Raw genomic sequence first — 12,412 nt, forward strand, 5'->3', positions numbered from 1 at the left:
AACAATAACCCAGCTGAAGTAATAAACGTGGTTGGAGGGTCAAACGGGGGCAGCCTGAGACTGTTCACCTTGTGTGAATTAATGGATCAGAGATGACAGAAACGGAGGAAAGCAGAGACCTGCAGTGCCATCATCAAAAGGAGAGAAATGTGCATTCTAACCTAGGTGAACATACCATGGCATGCAGGCTCCTTGTGTTGTTTCTGTATTTTGACAAACTGTTCTCTTTAGTTCTGTGTGCCAGGAAAACCTGGGGAATGTTTGGAAGGGAAAAATCAAAAGGATGATAGGATAAACAAGATGACTCTTCCTTGATCCAATGGTTTAGAGATTTTTCATTTAGAAACAAGGTCTAACGATGATGAGTCAGCATCACTAAGAGCAAGGTATTACAAGGAGGATGGAGATCAGGGGTGTTTTCTGCCACTCTCCCTAAAGACTAAAGAAAAGGACTTGACTGTGATTGCTAGTTGAGTCTTCAGGTTGGATAAAAGGTGGACTACTTCCCTGAAACAGGTTTAGTTCTGTGGGTACAGGTCTTCTTTTCTGAAATATGAAACTGGAGAGCCTGTCCAGAAACAAGCCAGGTAAACAGGGCATGGAGAAATCACCAGGTCCGACCTGGGTTCCTCTACCTGGGAGGATGCCAAGGGAAATGGGCTGATGTTCAGATGGACCATCTGTTTCTTTTGTTAATTATTAGAAAGAATCCAAAGCACTGGGGAGGGAACAGATAAAAAAGATAAACCATTAAAATAAAAAGGAGTGTACAGTCCAGAGAAGAACTAAAGTTAAATAACCCAAAGTGAATTTTAGCAAACCAAGCAAAGACACTTCAAAGAGATTTTGAAAATACCTGCCACATCATGGTTCCCAAGTCATGACCCAGTTTCAGAGATTGCTCTCTGACTCGCAGTCTTGCAAAGGGCACATTTGTACTTGGTGGTTTCATCAGTTGTCCAAATGCAGGGTAGCTACATTTCAGCCAGACATCATCAGTCTGACTGCTTAACTTTCACTCACTTTTGGTTATTAAAATAGTCTCATTCTACTTAGAAGATTTCAGCCTACCATTTATGACAATTTCCCACCCCTAAGATATCCCACTCTCCCCAAGTAGCTGGACTTGAGCTCCAGCTGCCTGGATGAATTCCAGCTGCCTGGAGGGCAATTCTCACCGTCCTCCTTTTCCCTCTACTTTCTCCTTTGCCCTTGGGGCTGCGAGGGGGAGGGATGTTTCCACACAAGGGCCAGCTAGGCAGCTGCTGCCCCACTTCGCTTGGTCCTCACGTCCGCTGTGGCTTGTGGGCTCTAGAGTGATGGAGTTACTCCAGGGTGGCCATAACAAAGTACCATGACTGGGGGCTTATCATAGCAGAAATCTAGTCTCTTGCAGTTTTGGAGGCCAGACATCTGCAGTCAAGGTGTCCACAGGCCATGCTCCCTCGAAGGCTCTGGGGAGGGGCCCTCCTCATGTCTCCCACCGACTGGTGGCTCCAAGTCTGGCTGGTAGCAGCATCACTCCATCATCTTCTCCTGAGTCTCTGGGTCTCAAATCTCCCCCTGCCTTTCTCCTATAATGATACCTGTCATTGGATTTAGGGTTCACCCCAAATTCTAGGGTGATTTCCTCTCGAGAGCCTTAATTATATCTGCAAAGACACTTTTTCCAAATAAGGGGGAAAATATTGCAGTCTCCTGGGTTAGAATGTGGACATATCTTTCCAGGGCCACCATTCAACCCACTCTAGTGGGCTGTGGCTTTGTGCTGCCCCACAGCTGGTAGCCTCACTCCGATGCCCTTGTCTTGTTACCCCTAACTGCTATTGCATTATACCCCTAATGCTATTGCATTAAATTACTTAGCCCCGCAGTCTCTTCTCGCCTTGGAGACCCTGCTGTAGTTCATCTTCCTTGAAGGGACCTTAAACTTGAGAGACTCCCATTCTTGTTCATTAGGTCTGACCGGAGCCCTGTGCCATCACTGCCCTCTGCTCTGGTAGGACAGAGGTAAGTTACCAGCTCAGAAGCTGAGCCAACAGCCAATTGGGAAACGAGATGCCAGTCATCCTTTGTCCTTTCGTCCACAATCTTTGTGGGCTGCTCCCCTGTGCACCTGGCTTCCCTCCATCTTATGCCCACCTTTGCCCGAGGCAGTTTCCTTCCCTCTCCCAGTTCTCTGGTTCAGCTTCTCATTGGAAAAGGTCACGAAGCATGATGTCTCAACTGCCGCTAGGGAAACCAGGGAAACTAGGGAAACTGGAGTCCTCTATCAAGAACTGGGACTTTTTAAAAACTTGGTACTGGAAGTTATTAACTTACTGAAATCTCTCTTTGGTGACCTCTGGGGCCAGGAGTGCTCATTTTTCTTCACTGTCAGTATCACAGTCTGGCATATGATAGATTTGTGTCTTTGTCTGTTTCCTGTTGCTTCCTTCCCTTACTCATATGTATCTAATGTGTCCAAGAACAGAGATAGGAGTTGAACATACAAATTAGTTCCCCTGTCATATATTAAGTATTAATATAATTACTTAATATTAATATTAAGTATTTGGATCGGGTTATGTGTTCTTTGGTGTTGATATGTGGGAATGGTTCTTTGATTGTAACCTCCTGAAGGGCAGGGGTTCAAACTAGTTGTTTAAACAATGTGTGTTTCTAGCCTTCTCTAGATGACAGGAACAGATTTCAAAATATGAAGGATGAAAAATACAAGTAAAGAATAATGCATACAAACAACCCATCTAAAAAACTGAGATTGATTTTACATGAACTGTTAGAGAAGGATTCTCTTCATTTATATTTTCAAAATGTACTAAACACACACTAACAATAACTCACACTCCTTAACTGCTTCCTCTACCAGCCACCTCTCTTCTGCGATGTGGATTCTCCACGGCAGACACGCCATGTTACAGGCTGGGTGACTGAGTATCAGAGAAATAAAGCAACTTGGCCAAAGTCACAGAATTAGAAAGAAGTAGAGCATCCAGGGCTCAAATGGGGAGGTCGGGCTCCAGAGCCTGAGATAAACCTGGCACTATGCTGTTTGCTGGTACCTACCAACTAAATACAGGCTCTTTTGCAAAAAAAAAAAAAAAAAAAAAAGCAGAACAACTTATAATGAAGGTAAGAGAAGAAATGGTTCAAAAATAAGTAACTGAGAGATGGACAGCACCTACTCTCGAACTATACGAGTTAGAAAGAATCAAGAATAAAGTAGAAATTACGATGCACTTTAAATTTAGTAGATAGGGGCAAGTCTGAAAATTTTTTTAACATCAACTGTTCTAAGTTGGTCTGAATAAAGTGGAAATTATGTGAGAAGGAATACACAGGATACACAGATATCAATTTCTGTTTTAGAGTTAGCATCATTAAGGAAAGATGATACCAATTTAGAAAATATTAGTATAAAGGATACAAACATATTGAAATCACGGATGTGCTCACACACTCAAGACACACACCCATACAGGAAATTCTAAAGGATTGATATTCTTCAATCTGAGCCTCATTTCATCTATTCTTAGTGGGCTTGCCTTAGGCTACACTCTTCTGACAACTCCTAATTTAAAATTCAGGAGGTAACGCTGTGAGGAGGAGGAAGCTCTCTTTGACTCTCGGAGGCTGGGTATAAGCATCTTGCCTGTTCCCTGGCAGGCCCAGAATCTACCTTTCCATTGGGCTTAATGCACGCTCCTGCACTGCCTGTTTACAGGTCGTGTGTCCAGTAGGCTGTGGGCTCTTTAAAGGCAGGAAATAAAGAGCATTCTGTTCGGATCCCTCCACTAACACAAGCTGAGGCTGTCAATTAGCTCCCCTTTGCACTAGAACTGAGAATTCCATTTCTTTCAAAACAAACATGCTTTATATGAGTTAGGATGAAAAAACCAGCATTGGTTTCCTAAAGGAAAAGTTCTGTCCCAGAACTGTGTTAAGTTTACTAGACAGGAGCGGCTAATTTTTCATCTAACAAGAAGTGATCTGGTCGAAGCCTTGAACTAATCTTACTTAGTGGTGGTCACCCACCATTTCCATCATGGCCAACTGAGTCCCAGCCAATCCTCTCACGTAGTAACATCACATCATAAAGTTAGAGCTTTTTAAGGAGTTATGTTAAGGGAATGATCCTTTGTTTGAAAGAAAACACATTTTAAGATCATCCTTATTAGTCACTTGAAAAGGTACAAAAGCTTTTTTTCAAAGATTTAACCTATTTATTCCCCTCTCCTCATTGTTCTGTGATTGCTGTCTGCTCTCTGTGTCCATTCACTGTGTGCTCTCTGTGTCTGCTCGTTTTCTCTTTAGGAGGCACTGGGAACCAAACCCGGGACCTCCCATGAGGGAGAGAGGTGCCCAATCGCCTGAGCCACCTCAGCCCCCTGCTTTGTTGTGTCTCCCATTGTCTTTCCTCTGTGTCTCCTAGTTACACCAGCTCACCGCACCCGCCCATTGTGCCAGCTCACTGTCTTGCTTGTCTTCTTCAGGAGGCACCAGGAACTGAACCTGGGACCTCCCACGTGGTAGGCAGGAGCTCAACTGCTCGAGCCACATCCGCTTCCTTGCAAATGCTTTTTATCTCTAGAGAGCACACTATCTTGAACATTACCCTATAAAGGACACATGCACACAGATGCTCCTCTTTGGGAATGACTGCACAGGTGGGGATCCGCGAGGGCCCTACGTGCTTCCCAGTGTGTGCCTAAGAAGAAATGGGGGGGAATGCCGAAGGGTTGTAGATAAATACACTCAAATTGTCCAAACTGGTAAAAAGCACTTAGTATCATCCCCAAATCAAAGGGGTGTTCTCAATATTCTTAACCAAGGAATTCTCAGAAAGAATGAAGAGATTATTAGTGAAGAATGCTAGAGTTCTCAGGATCGATGCAACTCTTAGAAGGCTGTCATACATGTGCAGGAGCAACTTTTCATGTCTAGTAATTCCTCTATCCCAAGTGTGACTGATTGGGACACTGCCAACAATTTAGAAGATGATGTAGATGGCAGACATAGTTCAAATATCAGCGACATCCGTCCGTGTCAATCGCACTTCTGCTCTTTAAAGCAGGATGACCCACCTCCACGTCAGATATTCATTAGCCCGTGAAAATGAGCTGCACAAACTCGCTGTGTTTTTGGCAACAGCCCAGCCCCTCTCTTTACCCTCCTCGTTCTCCCACCTTCTTTACTTTTTGCTCAGCTGCTTTTCTTCTGACTTTTCTCAGTCTCTGTGATTCCCTCCTATCTCAACTTTGGCCATTTGGCAACCACTGGTCCTCCAAGTTTCTATAACCAGCACTTCCACCCTTGGAGGCAAACACTTCCTTACTCTCGGGTGGTTGCTGAGCTGGGAGGGGACCTGGGGGGATGGTGCTTATCTCAAATCCAAGTTCCCTAGGTAGACCTGTAGAAAAGTTAAAGAAGGGGCTTTCACCTCCTGACTTACGGAGGTGGATTCCCAACTTTGTACCTGGTCTGGCATCGTTTTGAATAACACTGTGTTTCTTGGCTTCATTATCTGAAAACTGTACGCCCAAAGCACTGTAATAAGGAATGAGAAAGGCATGATTTATGACCCTCCACATAGGGGAGATTTAATTCTGCTTTTTGCTCAACGGCCTAGCCATTGTGTGAGCCAAGTCAATACCAATAATGAAATGAAGACTGAAGGGCTAAATCAATTCAATAAAATGCAGTAGAAAGACTAGGAGTCTGAGTAAATTTGGAAAGGCTAGTGCCTGCAAGATTAGTATTTGGACAACAGGTAATTACAAAAATCAATAACTGTATATGAAAACATGACAGGCAGCCATCCGTCACCAAGGTAGAACCCATAACTAATAGTTTAGGCCTGGAGTTGGGATGAGAGAACAAAATGGGTGTGCACCAAGTCCCCATCAGAGGTCGTGTGTGTGTGTGTGCGTACCTCCCTCCCTGTGTCATTGAAGGAGAGAGAGAAAGGAAAACTCCAGATTCCTCGGCCTATTTGTGAAGGCCTTTTGCACTTCCTAGGACCCTCTGGCTAAGCTCTCTAACTCTGACCTCGGCTGGTCAGCATGGTATCAGGCACTGGCCTCTGCCTCCATCGCCCCTCTCTTCTCTCTCATGTGAGCCCCACCAGGACAAGGGACCGTCCTCCTGAGGTCTGGCCATGTTAGGGCTGGAGCAGAGGCCTGACATCAATCACGTGAACCATCTTCTCTAAGTGTCAGCTGTTGTGAGATTTCAAGTGGAGAGGTGATATCGACAACCTTGAGGATGCCCACAGCAAAAAGAAATCACTGAACACACACAGGCACACACACATAAAATTAGGAGTCTTACCGATATTCCTGGATCAAAAGGTGAATGAGTGAATATCCTGGCACCAAGCAGTTTGCAGATACTCGCTCATGTAATCGCTAACAGAGGCTTCAAGGACACTCAGCTGGCTCAAGGTCACAGTGCTAGAGACCGGGGAGCTGCCATAGGAAGCCATGTCGTCTGACACTGACGCACGTGCTGGTCTCCCCAGCACTGCACCGCCTCCCGTCTAGCACAGGGCACTGGGGGGGCTTCCGAAGTGCAAGCCCACGGCTGACAGTCAGGCGCCACCACGACTGAGAGGCCTCACGGTCCTTCTGGGCAGCACTTCTATGGAGCCAGGGAGTCCACTGACCCTGCCATCAGGGCTCTGACACCATTTTTGATGGTTGACTGCTGGCAGCTCTCAAGCCCCACCATTCCCCTCCACTTCTGCCACAGCCAGACAAGCTGAGAAGCAAGGCCAGGTGCTCCCTGCCTCGGCACTGGCGGCAGGTTGGGCCATTCAAGTCCCAGCCCTGGACAGAGCCCTCACTCCAGCCCTTCTCCCTAACCACAAAAACCCCAAGCCATTTCAGGACCTGCGTGGGAGCCACTCCACCCTCACCGAAAGCCTCGGTTTTATGAGTAACACCCCTTCTCATGCCCTCTTGTGTGTGTGCGGTGAACTAAGTCTTGACACCCAAACCAACTTTTGGGTGGGGACTATCTCAATTCTGGGTGTCTGATCAACTTTATGCTAATAGTGGAATGAAATGCTTTGGTGACCTTTAAAGAAATGCTTTGGTGACCTTTAAAGAAACTCTCATTGCTGTTATCTTCAAAAACTGATGTAGGCGATCCTGGCATCAGAAATCTGCCCCTCACTTTGTTGGCCTTTTGCTTTCTACTGAAGTCAGAGATTGTCTAGGAAAACTTCCAAGTGGGATGGGAGTCTCTAACTTTAACTTGTTGTTAGGTCATTTTGACAGTTGAGTTTTTTGACCGTTAAGTTCATATGAGGTGGACAATATTATTCTGAATCAGGATTTCTCAACGTCAGTACTATGGACATTTTGGGTTGAATAAGTATTTGGGAGGGGGGGACTTGTGCACTGTAGGGTGTTTAACAGTACCCTTGGCCTTTACCCACCAGAGGTCAAGGGTCCTCTCCTCCACCCTCCTAGTGTGACAACCCACTGCCAAATGACCCCTGGGGCGCATAACAGCACCTGGTTGAGAACCACTGTTTCATGTTCATTCCATGAAAATTATGGTTTTTTTTTTTTCTGGTGAGAATAAGAATGGACCAAATCTTTGTGATCCCAGTGGAAGAGAGAGAGAAAAATGATAAAAAGCTGATAGCCTATATACATCCCAGTGTAGGCAAGCAAAATCTATAGCACATTGCAATTACATCCTTTAAAAGTTTTCGTTCCACTTCTAAGCTAATTTACTCATCCTCAAAACTGCTTACATGCTAGAGAGATGACTCTTTATAGCTTATAAAATCTTTTTAAAATTTGATTACTCAGCTGCTTGTATGCAAATGCTTGTCCTTTGTCTAAACATACCACAATGCATGCACATTAAAGTACTCCAAAAAACCCAGAACATTTTAACCATTGTTTACTGTGGGTACCAACCACAGACTCTTCAATGGAACACCTAGATCTGCATTAAATCCACTGGAATCTTGTAAATGACTCAAAGCACCTGCTTATAACAAAACCACTTTATTCCCTTTCTATCAGTTAGTTTTCCAGGAAGGAGAGGCCATACCATATAGAGCCTGTAACAATTTTATTGTATTTTGAGGAGCCAACGAGAGGCTTTGCATTCATTAGGATTGAGGGGCAGAGGATTCCAGGCAAATCACACCTATAAGAGCAGCATTTGACAATCCGCCCCTCTGGTGAGCTAGCACAGGTCCTTGGTCGTCTACGCCTATATTTTGACAGGTATAGATGTAGAATGGGTCCACAGGCATGAGCCTGATTTAGATGAAATGTGATGTGTTTCTGTATTAAATATGGATCTAAATTTTGAAAATGTAACTTTTGTTTTCCTCCTTGATTTCCCTTTCAACATTACTCTAAAAATACCTACATGATTCTGGATCTGACACCAGTCATTGGAAAATCCAAGGAGCACTTACCTCAGCTTTTATTTTATTGTCTCCAAAGCAGAGGTGCTGTAAATAGGCTGCGGCATTGGACTGGACTGAGGGAAACTGATGCTGCAACATCTGAATCACTTCAGGCAGTTCCGGGTCTCTCCATCCAAATTCTCTGAACAAAAGGAAGGTGGAAGAACATGAGCGACCAGCCCCGCCATGCCGCTAACACACAGTTAACTCATTTATGAACTATCCTTAAGTTTACAGGGCATTAGTCACAAGGAAGGCTTTTGGTGTCCTTATATACTCAGCCGTTTCAAAGGGGGTTTTGAAGATCGCCTTGAGTAAATCGTTTGGAAGTGTATAAGCATGAACACACGTAAGTATATTATATGTAGATCATACTTACATATATTTAGTTGTTTCTTTATCTTTTTTAAGGAGGTACCGGGAATTGAACCCGGAACCTCAAGCATGCAAAGCAGGCGCTGCACCACTGAGCTCCACCCCATTCCACGTATTTATATATATTTAAATAATCTGAAGTGTATCTGTTGAAGCCACATGTTTGCATAGATTATGAAAAATAACTTTTAAAGTTTTCCATGATTTTCTTAATATATACATATTCATGTGGACTCAAAATGGCTATATCTACATTTAATTCCTAATATATTATTTTAACAGTCTGATTCAAATATAATATTTAGTTAAAAGACAAAAGAAAATATAACCGGAAGAGTCCAAATCAAAATGTTGCTGCAATTATTGTCATTGTTCTTATCATAACCACCTCTTTAAAAATAGATGGATTCCCTAAAGGATTCTCTGATGATAAGAGCTAAGCCAAAGGAGTATTTTGTATTAAAAAAAAGCATTTATTTAAAGAACTTGGCTTATTCACACAAAGTTAGTAAATGTTATGTACTGTACAGTGTTTCCCTGTATTCTCCTCCTTATATCTGGGTTACTCCAGGAAGCTACTTACCTACTGTACCTTAAGAAATATGCTGTAAGATATTTAAGTTCATTTAAAAACACAACTTGGTTGTCTCATTACGCAAGTGAATATTTTTTAATGAAACCACCCAGCTCAATCAGTTAGAACATAGTCCTGCCAGGACCAAATGTAGAGATTCCATTCAGGTATTTGGGAGCTGGATTTTAACAGAGAAATAATTAAAAAATAAAAATAAAAAAGCAACATCTGAGACCACAGATAAAAACCTGACTCCAGAGCCACAAAGGGGTACTATTTATCCAAGGGACAGGCTGAAAGAGAAATGAGGATTTGCAAACACCTATCTCTATTACTGGAGAAACAACTTAAAAGCACACATGCCAGCATCTGGGAAGAGGAATCATAAAAATGGGATATAGAAAGAACAGACAAGGTTAAAAGTTTCCTCACAGATTCTAACCTGTTCTCTTTATCTTTCCTTTATCACAACCAGTAGGAGTTGTCAAGCAAAGCTTGAAACATGTTGCTGCTTCCCTTTATGGCCAGTGAAAACAATATGAAATACTGTAAACCTTTGAAATTGCTTCATTTTTATTGGAAAGATAAAGCATTCAATTTAATTTGTATTAAATATTTAATACATTTATATTAAAATCTTAAGCAAATACATTTATAGTCTTAAAAGGATATATAGTACAGTAATACATTTGCTATAAAATATACTTAAATGATAGCTGATAAGGGACAAAGTACTGAATTCTTGACTATATGAAAACAATTTGGACTAAAAACCGCAAAGACTTTTTTAAAAAGTCTTTTTAAATTTAATTTCCTTTGGTTGCATGATTCTAAACCACCTCTGCAATAACAAGATAGTAGAGCCTTTCTTCTTATAATGGCAGGCTCCTAGAATTATAGTCTTTATACAAATTAAATCAATAACTAAAGAGTACCTGAAAATTAAAATTAGAAGCCTCATGTAAAGACAGTTAAGATGGTTAACCATTAAGATGAATTCAGGCAAACCCACGGTTTTGGAAAACTATTAGTAAAGAATTCATTTTAGTGTATTTTATTGACCAAATGGTAATTGCTCTTTCAGGCAATGGTTTATACAGCATCTATCAGGAGCATCTCTTTTTTTACTAGATAAGTTGTAGTTTTCTTTTTAAAAATCATTCAAAAATGCAGAATTTCCATATCCCCTCCGTGGTAGTTTGAAATTGTTTTATGAATCTCAAAAAGATTAGGTTTTGAAACTAATCCATTCCTGTTGATGGGATACCCTTTGATTATATTAAATTTGGTTGAGGGTTCTTTAATTAGATTACTTGATAAGATCTATTTAGGGCCTTTTGATTGGACTCAGGTTGAGTCTCCACGCCCTTGCTGGGTCTGGCACAGAGAGACACAAAGAAATAGGAAAGGGAAGCCGCCATATTTGATCCTGCCATGTGAGAGAGGTTTTTCACCCACAGCTGAGCTGCAAAGAGTGAAACCCTAGAGATGCTCAAAGAGTTGAGCCCTAGAAAAAGAGAGGGGAGGCCTGGTAAGAGACAAGCCCTAGGTCAGGTTTGCCAACAGCTGCAGAAAGGCAGAGACCTTGACAGAGATTGGCGGCCATCTTGCTTTGCCATGTGGTAGCTGACTTTGATGAGAAAGCAACTTTTATGGTATCCTGATTTGGACTTCGTATGGTCTTGGAACTAGAACTTTTTACCCCAAATAAATCTCTTTTATAAAAGCCAACCCATTTCTGGTACTTTACATTGGCAGCGCTTTCACAAACTAAAACACTGCCTTCCCCCCACCACACACATATAGTTTTCCCTATTATTAACACTTCGCATTAGTGAGGTACATTTGTTATAACTGATGAAACAAAATTCCATAATTATACTAATAACTATAGTCCATAGTTTCTATTGGGGTTAAATGTTTGGACAGTCCTATGTTGTTGTATTTTAAAATTTTTAGTCTAGTATCATACATACAACCTAAATTTTTCTGTATTAACCACACTCAAATATATAATTCAATGTAAACTACATTTTAAAAATTGTGCTACTATCATCAACCATCAACATCCATTATTAAAACTTTTCCATCATCCCCAAAAGAAATGGTACTAATTAAGCATTAACTCCCCATTCCCTAACTCCACCAGGTACCCTGTATTCCTGTTTCTGACTCTGTGAATTTCCTAATTTGAATTATTTCATATCAGTGAGGTCATACAATATTTCTCCTTTTTGTCTGGCTTATTTCACTCAACATGATCTCTTCAAGGTTCACCCATGCTGTTGCATGTACCAGAATTTCATTTCTTTTTAAAGCTGAAAAATATGTCATTATATATATGTACCACATTTTTTTTATCCATTCATCTGTTCGTGGACACTTAGGTTGCTTCCATGTTTTGGCAGTTGTGCAGAATGGCACTATGTACACTGGTATGCAAATATCTGTTTGAGTCCCTGATTTCAATTCTTTGGATATATACCTAGAAGTAGGATTGCTTGGTAGTATAATAATTCTATACTTAACTTTTGAGGAACCACCAAACTATTTTCCACAATGATTAGACCAGTTCATATTCCCATCAATAAATAACAAGTGTTCCTATTTCTCCACATCCTCTCCAACACCTGTTTTTTTTCCATTTTTTGAACAGTAGTCATTCTAGTAGGTATGAACTATTATTTCATTATGATTTTGATTTGCATTTCCATAATGGTTAATGATGTTGAGCAACCTTTCATGATCTTATTGGTTATTTGTGAATCTTCTTAGGAGAAATGTCTAATCAATGCTTCTGTCCAATTTTTTTTTTTTAATTCCCCCCTCGCCTTGTGGCTTTTGCGTGCTGTCTCTTCTCTGCATCCGTTCACTGTATGTTCTTCTGTGTCTGTATTTGTTTATTTTTATTTCCCCTCCCCCCTTGAGGCTTGCTTGATGTCTGCTCTCTGTGTCCATTCCCTGAGGGCTCTTCTGTATTCTCACTTGTCTCCCTTCTTTTTGTTGCATCACCTTGCTGAGTCAGC

The 12,412-nt window shown here is 41.7% G+C and overlaps 1 protein-coding gene across 6 annotated transcripts in view; it reads right to left on the reverse strand.

Moving 5' to 3' along the window:
- The window catches only part of CTNND2 (catenin delta 2), a 1,007,180-nt gene that overhangs the window by 242,989 nt on the left and 751,779 nt on the right, over positions 1-12,412 (reverse strand). For all 6 annotated transcript variants that reach the window (XM_058306950.2, XM_058306943.2, XM_058306942.2 and 3 more), the window contains one exon: positions 8,447-8,579. In XM_058306950.2, the coding sequence (XP_058162933.1) occupies positions 8,447-8,579 (133 nt within the window). The remainder of the gene's footprint in view (positions 1-8,446; positions 8,580-12,412) is intronic.

This window comes from Dasypus novemcinctus, chromosome 2 (genome assembly GCF_030445035.2).
Source record: "Dasypus novemcinctus isolate mDasNov1 chromosome 2, mDasNov1.1.hap2, whole genome shotgun sequence".
NCBI classification, from domain to species: Eukaryota; Metazoa; Chordata; class Mammalia; order Cingulata; family Dasypodidae; genus Dasypus; species Dasypus novemcinctus.